This window comes from Cnephaeus nilssonii (genome assembly GCF_951640355.1).
Source record: "Cnephaeus nilssonii genome assembly, chromosome: 13".
Classification (NCBI taxonomy): Eukaryota; Metazoa; Chordata; class Mammalia; order Chiroptera; family Vespertilionidae; genus Cnephaeus; species Cnephaeus nilssonii.
The window spans coordinates 74,507,571-74,528,535 of NC_137084.1; the positions used below are offsets into that span (position 1 = coordinate 74,507,571).

Consider the following 20,965-nt stretch of genomic DNA (forward strand, 5'->3'; position numbering starts at 1 on the left):
CACACTGACCACCAGGGGGCAGCTCCTGCGTTGACTGTCTGCCCCCTAGTGGTCAGTGCGCATCATAGTGACTGGTCATTCCACCATTCGCTCATTCGCATATTAACCTTTTATTATATAGGATACACTATACATGAGGCCCCCAGAACCATAAGAAATGCAAAAAATTCACTGTTAACTCATTCTTGAATTGCCCCCACTTAAAATCAAATTGCCCCCCTGTGGGGCATGTGCTGCACCTTGGGAACCACTGGGCTTGACACTTTTCCTCTCTGAGCTTCATTTCTGAATACATACGCATATACCATGGGAATTGTAACCTCTTCTCCGCCTACCTCACTGGGTTGTCATGAGGAGGTTCTGAGCTAATAAACCTAGAAATGTTTCATCAAGTAAGTGATGTCTAAATGGGAAGGGATTGTTATTTTTAAGCCCACGGGTACCCTCCTAGGTAGCAGGTGCTGATTAGGGGAGGAGGGCATGATTGTTTCCTGGGAATGTAGCTATGGAAGCTTTGCAGAGGGTTCCGCAGGCCTCAGGGGGGCCGAGCTCTGGTCAGCAGCCCTGTAGAGGTGGTCGTCCCTGGAGGTGCTGGCAGGGGGGGGCGCTAAGGGGGTGTTAGGGGGGCAGCGAGGCCAAAGGGGGAGTAACTGTCAAACCTCCCCGCTTGGCACCATTCTTTAAATTGTACCTGGCCGATTTGCAGCTGTACGTTGCTCAGGGCGAGGCTCCAATCTCCTGGAGTCGGGAGGGGACCAGGCCAGGAGGGGCCAGGGGGGCTAGGAGGGTGGGTTTAGCTGTGCCCCCAGCAAGGTTCAGTATGCTTCTGCTGCGGAGATGGCGCTGCTGCTGTGGGAAGGAAGATGGGTCTGACCCTGGGGAGCCACTCAGGCCTGCCTCCACCCGGGTCTGGAGTTGTAGGGAGGAGAGGCATGCCTGGCCTCAGCGGAGGGGGCCCGGCAGCGGTGGGCCGCAGGCTGCGGGTGCCTCGGGGGCACTGACGGGTCATAGCCAGCATGCTATTGTTGAGGGCACTCCTGGTGGGGGTGGTGGGGGTGGTGGAGGAAGAGATCGGGAGTTGGAGGTGCGGGCGGCAGCTACCCCTGAGGCTGGGTCTTCTCCCCATCCAGTCAGCCTCCCCGTCCCCCCGGGAGTGCAGGGGGGTAGGGTGTCCGTGCAGGGGGATTGGAAGAGCTCCCCATGGCTGCTTCCTCTTCCTTCCTTGCAGTCTGGGCTCCTGTCAGGTGCTCTCCTCAGACCCCCGGGAACTTGGCTCTGGCCACCCAGCCCCTTCATGGCTCCCTGCAGCCCCCACCCCACTCGGCTCTCCCCAGCTGCTTGTCTGTCAGGAGGCTGCTGGGGCACCCTGCTGCGGGCAGCGAGGTCCTGGGGCAGGGGGTAGGGGTGTGGGGAGCAGCTCCAGTAAAGTTTAGTAAAACCCAGGTCGACATCGGGATTTGGCTGCGGGGCCGCGGGGGAGTCTGCCTGGGTGAGACGAAATTGCACTAGACCCGGAGTCCCACCCTGCAGCCCTGCAGCCCTGCCCACCCTGTGAACTGTCGTGATGTGAGGCATCCTGGGTAATTTGCATATTCCTCTATTATATATATAGATGTAACAGTGTGACATATGCACTAACCTATCAGAATGGACTCTGACTATGCTTGCCTGCAGTGAGGGGTAGGAGTTGAATGTCATCCCTGAATGTCCATGAGAAACCAGAGAAACTGGAGCATAGAGGTTCCTCCAAAAAGTAAAACTAGAACTACCAAATGATCAGCAATCCCACTCCTGGATATATATCCAAAAGAAATAAAATCATTACTTCTAAGAGGTATATGCACCCCCAGGTTTATATGAATGAATAAAGAAAATGTGACATATATTACATACCGTGTAATATACACAATGGAATATCACTCAGCCATGTGAAAGAAGGAAATCCTGCCATCTGAAGTGGCATAGACATGGATGGACCTTGAGGGCATTATGCTAAGTGAAGTAAGTCAGACACTTACATGTGGAAATGTGGACTCTAAAAAAATAAAATAAAAAGCCAAGCTCATGGTTGCCAGGAGCTAGGGAATAGAGGAAATTGGGAGATGTTGGTTGATTAAAGGGTATAAACGAACATTTACAAGATGGATATATTCTGGGAATCTAAGGTACAGTGTGGTGACTATAGTTAACAATACTGTATTATTTACTTGAAAGTTGCTAAGAGAGTAGATCTTAAACGTTCTCACCACACACACACACACACACACACACACACACACACACACACAATTGTAGTTATATGAAGTGCTGTATGTATTAACTTCTTTGGTAATTAATCATTAGCAGTACATACATATATCAAATTATCATGGTATATACCTTAAATTCATTGACACTGTTATATGTCAATTATTTCTCAGTAAAGCAGAGTGAGGGAAAGATAATTCTAGCTGTCATGTAGAATGTGGAATCTAGGGAAAGAGTAGAAACATGGAGAAAGTTAGCAGGCAATTGGGAGAATTGCTGGTATGTTGGACTTGGAAGGTTGTTGTGGAAGAGATGGAAAATTATCATATTAAGAATAGATTCAGAAGGTAAACTTGTTATGTTCCTTCCTATGACAAGAGGGCTCAAATTTGGAGGTTCGATGTTTTATTCTTAAAAGACATAGTGTCCGCTTTTCTAAGTTCATTTTAAATGTCACTATAAATAATGACATTTTAAAATAACATAAATAACAACAAAATCTTGGTTTCTTTCAAATGTTTACTATTCCTGTTGCCAAGAGAAGATATCTTAATGAAACTCTCTATCATTTTTTCCTATTAAAGTTTCTGACTGGAATCCTATAGTCGAGACAGTGAAAAAGCTGAAAACTCTTTGTGTAACGTTTATCAAGGCCCTTTATATTTAAAATGTTTGACAGAGGTTTTTTGTTTTTTTTTTTCATGTGTCTATGCAAGAAAATGAAGTAAACTGAAGTCACAGAATTTAGTAAATAAACACATAATATCTAAATAACTAAGAATACTTTGAAGGATATCATCATAGAACCTCCTACCAGTACTCTGCTTTATGTCTTTCCTCCTTTTCTGTTAACTCCTCCTTTAGACACTGTTTCATCCAAGCCAGTTGTCATGATGTGAAACGTGACCACACAGTTGTATACTCAGAAATGAGCTCTGATGGTCCTAGCTCCACAAGAGATAGCTACATGATACAGAGCACACCATTTAGCTCTCTGAGAATGCATTTTCTAATCATCAAAATGAAGAGACCAGACTAGAGAATTCCAAAATTCTTTCCAGTTGCAAGATTTTTAAGACTGTCCCTCTCTGACTTTTACACATGCTTTAATTGCCATTATTGTGATTATAATTACTAAATCTACATCTCAAGTATAAGTCTATCATGAGGTCCATTCTCATATAGCAAATGGCCTCCTAAACATCTCTACCTGGATATTGCATAGGCACTTCAAATACACTGTGTCCAACATGACTCATTTACTTTCCTCAGTAACTTGATTCTTTTTATGTATATTTTCTTCATATTGTCTATATATCACTCTTTTTTTTTTTTACTGAGTTTTGTACTGTACCTTTCTTGCAAGTAGCCATCTACTTATCTACTTATCTGAGCTCAAAACTCAGCTCAAAAGTCACCTTCTAAGCCTACTTTCTTTCCAGGTAGAATTTTCTATTATTTTCCATTGTTATTCTGATTAGTCTGGTTTCAGGGGACCCTTTGCTTGCATTTTTAACTCCTTGAAGATAGGGATAGTTTCTTGCTTCTTTGTGATTCTACCCTAGCTTAGAATGAATCACATAATAGATGACTAACCAATATTGAATCAATGAATGGATATGAAAATTCTATTATCTGAGGATTGCTCATGTCTGTCTTATCCAGCGTATGTCTTCCTACCAACAAGCTCTTCAAGACATGGAGAAGTCATTAGCTCTCTTACCCAGGTTCACCTGCTAACCTGCTTAAGAAGACTAATAAATTCTGAACTTCATTTGTTTGCACACATTCTTCTACTGTGGGAATCAGTGTCCTTTTCATGTGCAATCTGTCTTGCAGAGTGCAGAGACCACATTTTCTCTTTCTTTCTCATCTTCCATGCAATTGAGATTAGAATAATGACCGCTAGCCAGTTTTCAATAGATGTGCATTCCTTCAACCCCACAACAAAAATTTTCTTCATCACAGACATTTATACATAAACCAGTCTCATCATGAGCAATTAACAAATGTACTTCAGCTCCACAAAATGTTAATGAAATTTAATCCTGATACTTAGCTCTCATTCAGTAAGTATATTTGGGCAAATAAATTGACATATTTGATTGGCTGAATTGTTCTCAGGAATATCTTAAAACACCTCCTACTCCTTGGTCAGGCTGGAGAAAATGAACCAAGGTGACTTATGTTGGCAGGATCAAGAAATCATGTGTGACATGTAAAAATGGTAGAACCAGCTTTCCTTCCCATTGTGTTTTCGGGTTTTTTTTTTTTTAACTTGCTGGTGCTAGAGTAATTAAAATGAAAGTCACAGACAATGTAGAGAGAAGTTTGCCTTAGAAGATAAGTTTCTTTCTCGTAGGACCATTGCTATCACATATCCTTTATGGCTTCTTGAAATAAATAATTTTCTCAAGTTTGCCCTTTACCTTCTTTCCTTGAGTGGTTACTACTTTGTCACTCCCACAGTTATTTTCTTCCCTCTCTATTCTTCCTGGAATTTCTTGATAGAGTCAGGAATTGATAGAAACAGTTAATTTACCTTTGAAAAGATCACTGATATTACAGAGTAGCTCATCAGTAAGATTGAATATGATAGAACCAAATAAATATTAATACTGATAATAATTAGTATTGCTCTGTGAGTGCTTTATTGAGTATTAGTTATAACTACATAATAATCAATGGAGTCAATCTCAAAACAACCCTGTGATTTAAGGACCACATACCAGTTTTTTACAGATGAGGAAGAGAAGGATCAGAGAGGTTCAGTAGACTACCTGGGGTCACAGCCAGTAGATGACTGAGTTAAAATCTGAACTCCTGTCAGCACATTTTCCATTTCACCAGTGCCTTCAGGTAAATGTGAATGCAGTTGTTCATGCCTTGAGGAGAGGTGCTCAAGACAAATGGTGACCTGTTCAGTGGGGATGCAGCCCCTGTCCCTGTTGTCACTGAGTTGGGAGAAGATTCAGATGGCTGAGATGTTGAAACAGTGCATGTAATGAATTGAACGGAGGAATGACTGACTCACACGGATGTTTCTTTGCCTTCTAGGAAGATTTCCAACCCGCAGCAGCCTCAGAGACCAACTGGGAGTCAGTCACAAGCTCTATCTCAGTAAGTAATTGATTTTTCTGTTGCCAGTGAAAAAAAACACACACAAAAAAAACTGATGGAGTAGCTAAGGTCAACCCAGAGCGACGTCAGCGGTATTAAGGGCCTATGCCTTGACCACAAGCCAGATCTCAAGCATGGTGTGTTCTTCTCTTTCATGTAGGTTACAGTGGCGCTGCCAGATGCTCCTTTCCCCTCTCTCAGACAGTTTTCAGGAAATGCCAGTACTCATTATGGGAGCACTGAATAGACAATGGCTTAAGTATTTATCAGTTTCAAAGCAGAACATTCCAACCAAAGGACTGTGCAGATACATCAAACATGTCAAACTGGTCCACGGCCCACGCTCAAGTGGGGAATTTTGAAATAGTTTTTTTAATATTCTGGGGAAGCTCTTAACCTTTGCATTGTCTAGGATCTTTTCAGACGTGAAAAAATTCCAATGTTTACAGTGAGATAACTTAAGTGCAAACCAGGCATGTGTTCTATTTGACTTGGAAATAAAACATCACTCATACTGAAACTGTAAAATGGCTCATGCCCCTATTTTTTTCTCCAAATTTAGTCATTTCTCGGTATTCTGTCTTCTTATCTACTTTGCACAGAAAGAACAGACCTTGTTTTCACCAAGTCTATGGGTAGCACTGATGTAGCAATAAAATACAAGCTAACAAATGCAGCCGCTTGCTGAAAGGTCAGGAGCATGGAGAAAGCTAGTCCCTGGTTCTAAAGTGGGTGGGTGTGGCTGAGCCACTGGAGTTGATCCCCCCACTCTCCCAAAGTGATATGCTATCGTTTGCTCTTTGGGGGATTTTTTAAAATTGCCTCAGATGGCAGGATTCCCTCAGCTCTGGATTCTGTGAGGATTTGATTCACCGGGCATGGCTGCTGGACTAGAACAGCGGAGCCGGAGATCGGTGAGGTCTCTGAGAGTGATGTTAGAGTGTTTTATTTGTGTGGCTCTGACAGTCCAAAATGCCTACTCTGAATCCAGCTAAGTACGCGATCCTTGTCAAGCAGGTGAGGATGAAAATAAGGCAGGTAAGACTGCAGAGCTGGGGGCTAGGCAGGAGGCTTGGACAGTTAGCAGCCTGAGACTGACAGTTCAAAGTAGATTCCAAAGGCGGCTCTGAAACCAAGACCTGGCATGCTATTCTGTCAAGACATCCTCCAGCTTCTCAAGCTTCTTACACATAATAACTCAGGGCTGTCTACCCAGTCCTGACCGAAGTGCAGAAGTTGCAAGCTTAAAGGACCCAATACTAACTCAGGATAATCCCAGTCCTCTAAATGAGAGAGATCATGCCGTCCATTTGGAATATCTGTGGCACCTCAGCCCTAAGTCCACATCGACCGTGAAGTCTTCAGATTGGGTCCAAATCCAGGTTCTGGTTAGTCCTCTGGGAAGACCAAATAAACGTGGCTTCTTCCACCGGCATTCTGGTTTTCAAGAACCTCTTACTACAAGCAGGGCCTCTGAACCTACCAGTAACTTCTGTACAAACCATACTTTGTTTTTGGTGAAAGTGGTTAACAAAAGTGATTAACAATTCTCAGAGCATTTTTTTTTACAAATTATCATTTTAAGGTAATTCAGTTAGGTTTAGAATTTGTTTTTGTAAACATATAACAAAAGCTGAATGAGATCAAAATGTGCAATTGACGGAGGCACACCCCAATAGTTATTGCTCTCAAAAATAGGTTTTAAATCATTACCTAACAACCAAAAATGTTCTCATGGGTTTCTTAGGTCAGGTAGTCATTCATAAACATTTTCTTTACCATCATCCATGTTTCTGTCCATTGTCCTGAGTCAACACTTGAAAAAGGCACTAAAGCTCACACATGAGGGTGGTGTCACATTTTATCTGTGGGTTGGGTTTGCTCTTCAGACTAACGTTAAAAGAAATTATTTATTCCCTTCTCCTCCTGGGACTGAGACACCTGCCCCCTCAGCTTTTTCTTGATGAGTTATCTGGGTACACTCCACTTCCCAGGCACAGTCAAGAACAACCCCAGGAGCACCTTGCAGGAGTTCCCCACAGCCATTGTAAGAAGCTTTTGTTTGGGTGGAAATGACTCGATGGATATCCCTGCTTTTATTTTAAAAGCCCAGGAAGCATTTTAATTCCAAAGCTTTTATATGATGCCCATGCACCTAACACTGGCCAGCTTATTTTGGTTTACTGGATTTAGACCCATATTATTGTGATACAAGACTCATTGTAAATCATCCGGTGACTATGAGCCAGGTAGACAGTAGATTCTCCAGGCAATACAATTTGAATGGAAATTTGGAATTTTGGGACTGAATCAAAATATTATCTACCTCTAGTATCGATGCCAAGAGGAATGTGAAAAGCAAAAATGAGGTACTTCAGTCAGGGTTCAGCTTAGACACACACACACACACACACACACACACACACACACACACACACACCTAGTGTAAGGAGCTAGCCTGACACTTTCACCCATCTATCTCATGTTTCCCACTGAAGAACACACGTGCTTTCTCCTACACTACAGGGCATATTTGAAAACTGCTCGTACGCACCAGTGGTAGGTTAATGCTTTTATACACTTAGTTTCGCTAAAGAGCAACTACTCCTGTCAGAGCAAGTGATCATTGAATTGCTTACAGACCTTTGGCCCTTGGTTGGTTAAAAAGAGAAAACATTACCTGAGAGTGAGAATATAAATGTGGGCTTTACTGTCTCTGACTCTATGGCGCATATTAATTCTCAATAGGATACCACAGTTAAGTTTCAGGAACACAAGTTTTCGTTAATTTCCATTTTCTTGTAGTGATAGAAGATATTTGCCCTTGGGGGGATCTTATTTGTTTGGCAGTTTCTTTAAAGACATTTAGAAACCATTTGAGACCACACGCTCTCTATTTCCTTGTTAATGGGTCATGAATTTCTACAGAGATGTTTGAATCATGGCTCATTTACCTCTAGATTAGTGAAGGGTTAGTGAAGTAAGTGTTTGGAAACTTATGTGGAGATACATTTCAAGGAAAAATACATAATCCCTTCCAGACTCTCAATGATGTGCATTACCATTTAAAAAAGTCTTCCTGACAATATTTTAATGGCACGTAGGATCACTAGCAAGCTGCAGCACTTAAAAAAATACATTTGCTTCCCACGTGAATCTTTCACTCTGAAGTCAAGAGAGCCAGTTTCCTGGCTAATTATCCCTATTGACAGTAAATAAGCCGATTAAAGTGCCAAATTTTATCAAGATGTCTCCAGAGTAGATTCAAACTCTGCTCACACAACACCGGCAATGCTAGGTGACCTGTAAAGAGGGGACACAGAGGCTAACCCTGGGAGAATGGGACAGATATGCAAAACGTGCATGGAATGAGTTCAAAATTTAATTGCTCACCATTAGTTGTTGATATGGATATGGATGTGGGACATTGAACCAAGAAATTGGATGACTTAATTTTAATATTTCCATCTAGCCCATGTCTTTTTTAATGATTAAAATTCAGATGATGTGGAAGTTTTATAATCTGCCTGGTTTGGATTTGCAAAAAAGTGAATGGTTATCATTTACCAATTATTTGTGCTTGTTTAGAAATAGTACTGTAGCATGATATTTACACACATGATGTCTTATAATCCCAGTCTTGCTTATCTTCCTTCCATGTAGTTGTATGACTATTGTATTTCACAGCAATGGGCCTTTTCTGAGTACACTGAGCTGTATGTCACTCTTAGGGGGTATCCTATCACTCTCCATCAGTCACTGACACCACTCTCACAGCGGATGCTCTGGATAAAACAGTTGCACAATTTGATACGGTGGAAGATCTGCTCAAGCACTTCAGTCCTGAATCCTGGCAAGAAGATCTTGAGAATCTATATTTGGACACCCCTCATCATCGAGGCCGGTCATACCATGACAGGAAGTCAAAAGGTAAGAAACAGAGCATTAGAAGTTCTTCATAAGTAGATAACTGTACTAATAATTAAAGATTAGCAATGCAACATTTTTAATTCACTTAAATCGGATGATTATTGTCAGTCCATTATCACATATCTTTTTCACACCACCTTGATATGAAGTTCTGTGTTTTTTCCAAACTGTGTTGTTTGTATGGGACTAAGAAAGGTATGAGTTAGTCAAAGATCTGCCATAGTTTAAAGCTAGAAATGACCTTATAAGATTATTCAGATGAGCTTTGTGATTCTAGGCAAGTAAGGCATTATTAGCCCACTATAAACAGTGAGTAACCAAAGTCAGGGGAAGTAAATAATTCGTCATAGCCTGTGGCTAATTAGCAATGGCGAGGAGGTGAGAATTATGACCTCTTGCCTCCAGGGGCAGAGCCAGTGCCTCTCTGATGAATATTAATTTAGCCCAGGACTCAGTGTTGGCGGAGAGGCTCCGGGTAAAGCAATGGTCAAAACTCTCTGCAGATTTCAATTCTACTCATTCAATGTCTATTTTACAAATTTTTTATGAGGACCTACCATGTACTTGGCGTCCTGGGTGGTTCACAGGATGTAAACATCCCCAGGTAGGAGCAAAGAAGTCTGGGATAGTTTATTCAATGGGGAGATTCAGGAAAGTATAATGAGGAGAGAAGAGAGGAACATTCAGGCAGAGAAAACATGAGTTAAAACAATAATACTTAAGCTCTTCAAAAATAAATATTCTAGTCCTATATCTGAGTGATATGATCTTAGGATGAAAAAGTTCATTTGAATGTTTAACTCAAATTAATGGAGAAATAACTTGTGATTTCTTCTTTTTGAATAAAAGTATAATTTATAATCTCTTATAACCTTGCTTTATTTGATAAGATTTGCTATCATTAAAGTATTCTATAAAAGTTTTAGATGGCTCGCTTGCTTCATAGATGTGAAGGCATTTAGCTAAAATATAGCTTGTTTCCTACACTTTTTAAAAAATATATATTTTATTGATTTTTTTACAGAGAGGAAGGGAGAGGGGTAGAGAGGTAGAAACATCGATCAGCTGCCTCCTGCACAACCCCTGCTAGGAATGTGCCTGCAACCAAGGTTGGCCAGAATGGAACCTGGGACCCTTCAGTCCGCAGGTCGACACTCCATCCACTGAGCCAAACCGGTTAGGGCTTGTTTCCTATACTTTATAGTATCAGGGATACTTTTAAGAAATGAACCTGGGATGCTTTAGAAGATAGTTTCTGTTGGTAAGCACAACCTAGTAGACCATTTGGACTGAAGCAACTAATTAGTTAACTTCTGCCTGAGTCTGCTGCTATGACTTAGGTGATACTCTTACACACTTCCGCTGTATACTTTAGGCGGCACAGGAGAGTCACCGGTGGCCCTAACTGGTGGAGCTGTTCCATATGCACATAACTGTAACTCACACTGAATCTCCCCAGGCCTCAGACTGGATTCAACGCAAAGGAAAAACTGCTTTTCTGTAAGGTGTTGCGTCTCTGAATATTTATTAGGTAAACTTAAAGGAAAGTAAAATATTCATAATGTTTTGAAGATCCAAGAAAAACAATTTTAAATGGTATTGGACAAAGAAATGATAAAATATGACTACCGTTAAATATCTTAATCACTATAGCTATTCAAGGGGCAGCCCCTCTTGCACCTATTTTTTTTTAAATATTAAAATTTAAAAGTCACCTATACTCACTACTTTTCACCCAGAAATTATTTTAAGTTTGAGGCAGGGTGTCTGCATTTACATCCTAACCCTGCCACTTGCAAGTTTTGTGACTTTTCAGCAAGTCATTGAACCTTCCTGAGCCTCCGTCTTCTCATTGGCAATGGATATATGACAGCACCTACTTCCAGGAATCCTTAGTGGTGCCAGTAAGAGGACCTGGCACCTAGTACTTGTTTAAGAAATGTCAGCTAGCGACAGGTGCTTGGAATTCTGAAATATGTTTGCATCACTTCCTTGCTAAGGCCTTTCTTGTCCTTTGTCCTCTCCCTGTGGACCCCATCCTCCCCCCACCCCACCCCCCCAAAAAAAGTTTAGAGTACTTGGGAAACCACAGCCCTTATATGTCCTTCTACTGCATTGTTATTGTACTTTAAAGGGAACATGCAATCCTATGACTTAAGAGCATCAACTGTAGCTTAACATTAAATCACCTGAGGATCTTTAAAAAAACTACAAATGCCTAGTCCCATCTCAGACGCACTGACTCAGAATCTCTGAAGGGCACAGGATGGAGTGTTGATGTTCTTTGATGGCTCCTAGGAGGTTGAGGTTGGTCATTAAAGGAAGCCATGGTGGAGAGCTACGGCTTTGGAGATTGTTCATCCTATGTCTCCAGCACTTGGCACAGGCTCTGACACATTTTAGCTGTTCAATTACTGTTTGTGATATTGATGATATTAATAATCCAGCATTACTATTTTCTAATGTTTACAGAAACCTACCCCATATACTAAGGATTATAGATTTATTAAGAATGCCTTTGCCCCAGGCTGGTGGCTCAATTGATTAGAGTGTCATCCCATACACCAAAAAGGTTGCCAATTCGATTTTCGATCAGGGCACATATCTAGGTTGTGGGTTCCATCTCCAGTCAGGATGCATCCAGGAGGCAACTGATGGCTCTTTCTTTCTCTCTCTCCCTCCCTCTTTTCCCTTATTCTCTCTCTAAAATCAATAAACATATACTGGGGTGAGGATTTTATAAAAAAAAGCATTTGGTTGCTGAAATAACTTCATAAGAGCATTCAAGGTGACATTCTCCTTTTTTTCTGACAGAGTAAACATTTCTCTCCCCAGTTGGCTTAGATTCCATTTCTTAATCTCTTATTTAAAATCGTCCTGAGGCAAATCTGTACCGTTTCATTTAACATTGGCAAGTCACCACAGCCTCTGCACTTGTATAAATGTGCTGATTTAATTGTTTATCGTTCCACTGATGCTGAACCACCTGCATGTGTCACAAGCAAAGGAAGTCAGGTTTAATATTTCAGCTGCTAGTTTCAGCTTCTGGAACTTAAAAATACAAATTTGTGGTTTGTATCCTGATGTATAAGAAAGGGAGAAGTGAGTAAAGAGTGAAAACAGAAAAACTAGATACCTAGTGGTATCATTAGGTATCAAATAAATTGTGAACTTTATAGGATCCGTGAAAGGTTACCTATTATCAGAATGATAACTGTTAATGGTGTTGTGCAGAAGCAAATATCATTTATTAATATCTATTAAATATCCATTCTTCTGATTTGCCCAGACTGATCAAAAGTGGCATTTTTCTTGATACCAATGAGCAAGATTCTAAGATGCCCCTTAATTGTCAAATGGTCAAACACAGAGTTTTGTAAATCCTATCTAATAAAGAGGTAATATGCAAATTGACCATCACTCTTACACACAAGATGGCCGCCCCCATGTGGTCAACGATGCCTGCCACCATGTGGACACAAGATGGCCACCACAAGATGGCCGGCAGGGGAGGGTAGTTGTGGGCAATCAGGCCAGCAGGGGAGGGCAGTTAGGGGCAACCAGGCCAACAGGGGAGGGCAGTTGGGAGCAACCTGGCCTGCAGGGGAGGGCTGTTGGGGAGGGGCCAGGTATGTAGGGGAGGGCAGTTAGGGGTGACCAGGCCTGCAGGGGAGGGCAGTTAGGGGTGACTGGGCCAGCAGGAGAACAGTTAGGCATCCATCAGGCTGGCAGGGGAGTGGTTAGGGGGTGATCAGGCTGGCAGGCAGAAGTGGTTAAGGGCAATCAGGCAGGCAGGCAGGCAGGCAGGCGAGTGGTTGGGAGCCAGCCGTCCTGGATTGTGAGAGGTATGTCCCAAATTGGAGAGGGTGCAGGCTGGGCTGAGGGACACACACACCCCTATGCACGAATTTCATGCACTGGACCTCTGGTTCTATAATGAAACACCAACACTGGGTGAAGACCTTATGTATGAGGTAGAAAGAGTTAATATTCAAAATTAAATGTTATGCTTTGCTCCTATTGTTTATTTGAAGGTTGGTGAGAGTGAATTTTTAGGTCTCTTTAAGTAGAGAGTTGAAAATAGGAAGAAAGAGAACAGTAAAAGTTTGGAGAGAAGAGGAAGGAAAAGACACAGATAACATTTTCAAGTATTGAAGCCAGAAATTCATCGCATAAGATCTACTTTTTAAAAATTCACAAGAAATAGATAAGCTCCAACTTGTCTATAAGAACTTCTGACTGAAGATAATATTACAGGTTAATATGTTCAACTTTAAGTTTTCTAGGTGGTAATGGAGAAAAGTTACTATGGATAATTGAAATCTATAGATAACTGTAGTTCCAAAACCCATTTTTTTTTTTGCCAATAATTTCAACCACATGCCTTCAACCTCAAAGCTTCTCAAAAGTTTTAATATTTTTTGTCAAGTTCAAGTTTCATCTACTTACTTTGCCAATGCTAGTATTACCACAGATTTGCATGTAATTAGTAAAAAAAAAATATAAAAGCTATGCAATTATCCTTTGAATCATTGTATGACCACTGAAGTTTAACTGAAATTATTCTGTGATGGGCTATAAAACACGTACCTTTAAATTTAAGGGCAGTGTTTCTATACTCAAGATCATAGTGTGAAACTTGGCATTTCTAAATTAAATGATTGGCCTTAAGCTCTACTAGACTTGGAATTCCTTGAGAAGCAATTTATAGAGATGAAGAATGGGAAATCTGTACTTTTACTTATTCCAGGAGAACTTGATTTTCCAGAATGAGTGTTTAGCATAAAAAAATCCAACATGTATAATAGCAAGGAGGAAGAGTGTTTTCACAGTTTAAGTGTTGGATAAAAATATGGAGTTAATTGTTGATGCAGTTCATATTAGTAGTTCTGAACTATAATTATGCTTTAAAATTAGTTTCTACTTTTTATGTGCCAAAATTGATGACTCCTCTTTTTAAAAATCAGTATTTTAATATCAAGTGGATCAAATATATTGTTAGTAATTGATTCCAAATGATGGGGTTTGAAATATATAATTTTTACAGATTCTAAGTAGATGCTGTAACTCTAAGACAGTTGTAAATCCAGATCTAATACCAATTATATGATTTATCTCTAAAATCTAAAACACTCAACTCTTTAATTTGCAAACTATTTACTGGTAAATAACTGGCATAAGAAACTGAGGAGTAAATAAAATAAATGTGCTGTGTACCAAAATGTTTGAAATGGTTCTGAGTTCTCTTAGATCAGAATACCTTTTTATTTTTAAATTAGTCTTTACAGCTATTTCTGCTGTGTTATGCCCCTGTATGCTAACCAAGAAGATACGGGTTTTCAATAGTGTTGTATTCTGCGGAAGATACGAGTTTTCAATAGTGATGTATTCTGTGGTAAGAAATTTCAGAGTGCATTAAGATGTGAACATATTTTAGAAACAAGCCAAAGCCACCACAGGTGGAATGTCTGTAACTTTATCTGCCTATTTGAGATCTGTATAAGAATTTTCAGAAAGCCCTTGGCTGACACTGATGATGAATCTGAAAAGTCAGCCTTGAGATATCATTTTTGTGTAGCTATCTATCTGTACATTAAACAAACAGAGGTACTGGGCACATTAAATCAAAATGGGTTTCATTTTCTAAGTTCTCATGTTGAATGAGGGTTAGCTTCATTGAGTTTCCTGAATCATGTGATATGCACCAAGTAAAAGCTTTCTTTATCAATATTAAAGTTGTTTTCCACAAATTTGATAGAAATAGAGTAAGAGAAAGAATGCTATAGTGGGAAGAGCATGGAATTCCTTGTCATTTAAACTTGGCATAAAATTCTAACTCAAATCCTAAGACTAGTGGCCTTGAAGAAGTCATTTATAGATCCTGAGCCTCTGTTTTCTGCAATTGAAGTATCTCTAATTACAACCACTTCACAAAGTTGTATTAGGATTGGTAACAGCAGAGTATATAACACCTAGTGCACCCTCAATAGATGATAGCTACTATCATTACTTTTGAATACAAACATAAATATTAAAAAAGCAAGGTATTTCTGTGAACCCCTCTGCTCTCTTCCCTCCTGCAAAGTATATGAATATTATCAGATTTAAGTATTCACATAACCAGTACACTCATTAAACATTTACAATAGGATCACCAAGTATATATTAAACTTTTCTATGATACTATTTACCCAGAAACACTCTGGCACCATTTTGCTTGCTGGATGTTTCCTTTACAAATCTTGCCTTTTTATATTGTCAGCACTGTTTATGATCCATATGATTTGTAAGTATCTAGATTCCCCACTCATTCAGTTTTCCTGAAAACATGACTAAAACCATATTCTTGTTTATCATGTTATACGTATCTATGAGGACACAGGCATAAAATGTTTGAAGAAAATCTTGGCCCCTCCCATTACCAATACAGCATGGAATTCCTAGTCAACACAGTCCATCATCATGGGGATCCTAACCTCACTTTCATCATCACAATTATTCCTCCCATCTAGGCTTATGATTCACATGCAAATTGCTTAGAAAAATCCATTTGGTGGTGGAAAATCGCAAGTAACTTTTAGTGTCTGTGTGGGCAAATTTGCCTTTTCCACACAGTCACTCTTGTTAACGATGAATAGGTTTGCCTTGTGGATCCTGTGCCCATGTTTTCTGTGAAACATCAGGGAACCCCCCAGCATCTTTTTTCTCACCACCCAAATGGACTTGAGAAGAAAGCACACCCTTCCTAGGGCACTCTCTATGCTGACACTGCTGGTGCGGGGAGAGCTGGCTCATTAAGTGTCTTTACTTACAGAGGACTGTGCTAAGGCCCATGAAATGAAGCTGAATACACAATCATTGCCTTCTGACATTTAGATCAAGGTGGACATGACCTTCTTTTTCTTCATGATCACCAGTTGCAGAATCTCAGCTGTTGGGGTGATTCCATTCTTATCTTTACCTCATGGATCTGTTTTACTCATTTCAACAATAATGTGGGGTATACCTACTGAGAGCTGGAGTTTGGACCTATGCTTCAGACACTCTTAACTCACTCAATCTGACTAAATTCCTTAGCAGGAGAGTGTTCTTATTCCCATTTTACATGTAAAATAAACAAATTCAGAAACTTTCTGTGACAGCTACAAAGTATAAAGAACCATGACATCAATCTGGGTTTCTTGGCTGCAGGTCCCATGCTGTGGGAAACTCAATGGCTTTTAAAGTTCAGAGACTAGTCATCTTCTAGTAAATAAAAGAAAGAGGGACATTTAAAATCTCTTTGTTTCTTTTCATCTCCTAACTTGTTTTCTCACTTTTCTTTTCTTAGATGTGCTTTATACATCCCCCCAGGTCATGAGTTCCTGTTGATGGTGTGAGCTGCTTTCATGCCTAATTCAATGCCTTGCAGATATCCATGCACTCATCCATTCATTTGCAGCACATATTTGTCAAATGCCTGCATTATATGTCCAGTGACTCTAGACAAGTCACTTAACTTCTGCATCTCAGTTTCCGCTATCAAATGGGTTTAGTTATGAGAATTCACTGATACTGGGGTTTGTGAAAGCAGCCCACACAGTGCCAGGCACATAGTAGGTACTTAATAAATTTCCATTCACTCATTGCTTAACAATGTTTTTAAACCCTGAAAATTAGGAATCGTCTAATTAGGAACTTTTTAATGTGACTTAGGTTGATTTCTATAAATACAAGTGGTAAATGTTTCCATTTAGAATCAGCAAATGAAGTCACGGAATTTAATATTTTAAGTTTAAAATATTTTGATGTTCCCTCACTGAAAATTATAAAATAGTTGTTCATTCCAGATTTACTTGCACTTCTAAATTAGGGTTGAAATGTGAAAAGAGTTTTCACAATTATGTGTAGATTTATAGAAAATTACAGTGAGGTTGTAATGTCCATAGAGATGATGAATTCTCCTGGGGAATTTATGAACCTTGAAAAAGGCTGAGATTCTCTAGTTGCTTGACATAAAAATACTGCAATTATGGATATATTCCCTTTACCTCTCACCCCCACCCTAAGCAACATAAATGTAGTGTTGTAACATCAAAGTCAAAATGTGAGCATTTTACATGACAGATTGTGACATCAATTTCCATTTGGCAAAGGACAAATTCCTGAGCAGTTTTGAGATATGTGTGAGGGACCAGCCTTCTTGATGCCATCCTCTACCCTGTGTGGCACTGCTTCTAGATCCCATGGATCTTGGGGCAATCATCTTCATACATCATAATTATGAAACTCCAGTTTCTTGAGTCTAACCTAACACAATCATTACTTTGATTTGTTCAGATAGTAGTTGATAAGTACCTATTCCTTGCAAAGAAAATCTGCATTGTTTAATAGGGCTATATATGGCTGAGACTTTCTCAAATCATCTTAATAGATAGATAGATAGATAGATAGATAGATAGATAGATGATATAGATAGATATAGATAGATATAGATAGATATAGATAGATATAGATATAGATATATAGATACACACACACACACACACATATATATATATATATATATATATATATATCCTTGCCCAAGGATATGTATTTCTTTTATGATTGATTTTTAGACAGAAAGAGAAACATTGATATGAGAGAGGAACATCAATCAGTTGCCTCTATATGGGCCCCAACTGCGGACTGAACCCATGACCTAGGTATGTGCCCTGACCAGGAATCAAACCAGCAACCTTTTGGTCTGTGGGATGACACTCCAACTAACTGAGCCACCTGGCCAGGGCTCTCTAATATTGATTTTAAGTTTCTGGGTTGTCATTCAGAGTAAAAAAAAGATAGATATTTAAAGAAAACCAGAAACAATTATCCAGGGGTGCTTAATGACTTCAGGTTATTTTTTATTGGTTTTAATTGATTATTTCAGATATTCTAAAATGACCCACATGCTTAGACTCAAATATGTTGTGTTTCCTTCAGCAGTACCCTGCTTCTAATTGTTGAAACCAAATGGTTTTAGAAGAGGTGGACTTAAATGACCTACATTTGGTCCTTCCACTGGGGGCAGAGCACTAGGAGAGATGGTATAAGAAGACAATTAACTCTCTGCTTCCTGGAACCTAATGGTTTAGTGGAAGAGAAGCATCTAAATAAAGGAAATGATTAAACAAAATGAAGATCATGAATAGGCAAAAGTCCCCTCAGTTCAGGTGAAAAAGATGAAATGAATTATATTGCTTGCTCAATATCAAAGAAAAAAGAGGCTCTCTTACATTTGCCTGGTTTATTAGCCAGAACATGGTGTACCCTTCCAGTATAATCTGGTAGGTGGAGGTGTGTGCACGGGAGCACATGCTTGGGTATATGTAATTGACAACATCTTGAAAATGACAGGTCAGTGCCTATCAGCACACCCAGAAAGCCGGGTCGTTTGGACACTGAGCGTCCTCTACAGGGAAGGCTCCAGCATGGCTTATGGAAGCTGCTCTTAGCATCCTCCTTGAAATCTTCAGACAGAGGCTCATACGTGCAAGAGGCATGAAAAAACCTGGATTCGAATCCTGGCTCTACCACTGACTGTGTGGCTTTGGACAACTTTTGTTCTTACCCTTCCAAAAGCTCCATTCCCACAACTCTAAAACTAAGGGCAATAATGGTATGGAATCCATAGTGTATTTGGGAATTTTGTGCAATCATATATGTGCAGAACTTTTCATGTTATCTGGTACTTAGTCATGTAGATGGTCAGAATAAAAAACAGCAGGCTGACTCTCCTTTCTTCTACACCGGAACCCTCATGGATTAGACACTGAACAAGGGTGTGCCTTCCCCAATATGCCATTGCTTTACGCATTCCCTCCCCAATACTCAGAGCCCAGAACTCTTATCACAGCCCAAGGAGCTTCTGTGGCTGGGCGATGCTTTCAGGGCAGGGCTGCAGATGAAGGGTGCTCCTGCTGCGCTGTGCAGGGCCCCGCATTGGATTAACGTGTCCAGGGGAAGCCCTTGAGGACGGTGAAACCTTTCAGCCCTTCCAACATATTGTCAGTGCACAGCCCCAAATATTCTTTTTAAATTTTTTTTTTTTTTTTTTTTTACTGATTTCAGAGAAGAAGGGAGAGGGAGAGAGAAATAGAAACATCAATGATGGGAGAGAATCATTGATTGGTTGCCTCTTGCATGCCCCCAACTGGGGATCAAGCCCGCAACCCCAGCATATACCCCAACTAGGAATCGAACCTCCTGGTTTGTAGGTCAACGTTCAACCACTGAGCCATGCTGGCTGGGCACAGCCCCACATCTTAACTGACATTGAAGAGCCAAGCAAAGGCAAGAAGACTCAAATTCAAAAGGACAGCAAAAGAGGAATTATAACATATGTACACCTGGGTGAACTAGGGAAGTTGCCTGGAAGTAATGGGCCTTTGAAATATAATTGGAACACCCTTGCTGCCCTATCCTGTTCCGCCATGGAGACTGAAGCAGGAAAGGAAAGGGCAGCCCTTCTCTCTGGATTTGTACCTCTTGGCCTCCCTCCCTCCCAGCAGGCTCACACCACAGCCCCCTTCCCAGGGAAGTACCTACCACTGGAAGTGTTAATTGCTGCTCAGCCCCTGGTCTGGCTCTCTGCTCTGCTGCACTGCTAATCAGTCTTCCTGGACTGGAAACTCAATATCCCCCTGCAGAGAGTCTGCAATCTTGCTTTGAAGTTATTTGCATCCAGTCAGAAGAACCTTTTAGTTCTAGTTCTAAAGTGAGCGCCTTGGTGGTTTCCATCCCCTGATAAGCAGGGCAGCTGGACTCTACAGCAGTCACACTGGGCCTCAGCTCTGAACTCACATTAGGGAGTTGATGCATAAAACTGACAGCACGGTAAACCTCTTCCTAGCGGACAAGAAACGGAAGTAACCAGTGCCGTCAGTAAACTTACACAATGAGCAGAGTTGTGTTTTAAGGCAAGTAAGACGTACATACCCTATTCTGGTTTGTAGAGGGCACTTTGGGGTTCAGCTACAGCTCTATAGGGAAAGCACTGTAATTTGTCTTGGAAACATTCTAGAGATAAGGAGGAAGCATTCAGCACCCCAGTCCTAGTACAGCAGCCTACAGAAAAGCTGGGTGCAGCAGGAAGTGGGGGTGTCCTTCCTTCAGCTATCGGGTACCATCATTCCCCCATGCTGCTTGCTGTGACAGAGAATAGAGCAAAAGGGAAAAGGGTTTCCATTCCACTTTTCCCACTTACTATTCACTTTGGATAAGTAATACCCACCTCAAAAGGGTGGGGGGAAAGGAAACAGAGTCATTTGTGTAAGGTGCCTAGCAGAGTGCTGAACTACAGAGAGACTCAGTACTGAACAGAGAGACTCAGAGGGCTGAACTACAGAAAGACTCAGTACCTATGCCTCCCTGCCTTCCCTCACATCACAGCCTCTTATTGCTAATTGCACCTCTTTCCTCTGCGGTGCTAGATAAAAAATACTTCCATTATCCCAAGCGGCAGAGTTGGCCCTCTGCATCAGCCCTGTCCACAGGCGCGGTAAAGCTCAGGCCAGCATCAGCATTTATATCAGGATGACACTTGTAATGGATGATTGCTGCACTTCTTAATCCATTTATGTAATCCTTCCTGCTCTGCTTGCAGTTATTTACGGGGCTTTAGCAGCAATAAAATGGTTCCTTTCCC

General features: G+C 40.8%; 1 protein-coding gene across 2 annotated transcripts in view; it reads left to right on the top strand.

Annotated features, from left to right (window-relative positions):
• Positions 1-20,965, top strand: part of PDGFD (platelet derived growth factor D) — a 232,636-nt gene that overhangs the window by 199,855 nt on the left and 11,816 nt on the right. For both annotated transcript variants that reach the window (XM_079787023.1, XM_079787022.1), the window contains exons 4-5: positions 5,305-5,367; positions 9,099-9,297. In XM_079787023.1, the coding sequence (XP_079643149.1) occupies positions 5,305-5,367; positions 9,099-9,297 (262 nt within the window). The remainder of the gene's footprint in view (positions 1-5,304; positions 5,368-9,098; positions 9,298-20,965) is intronic.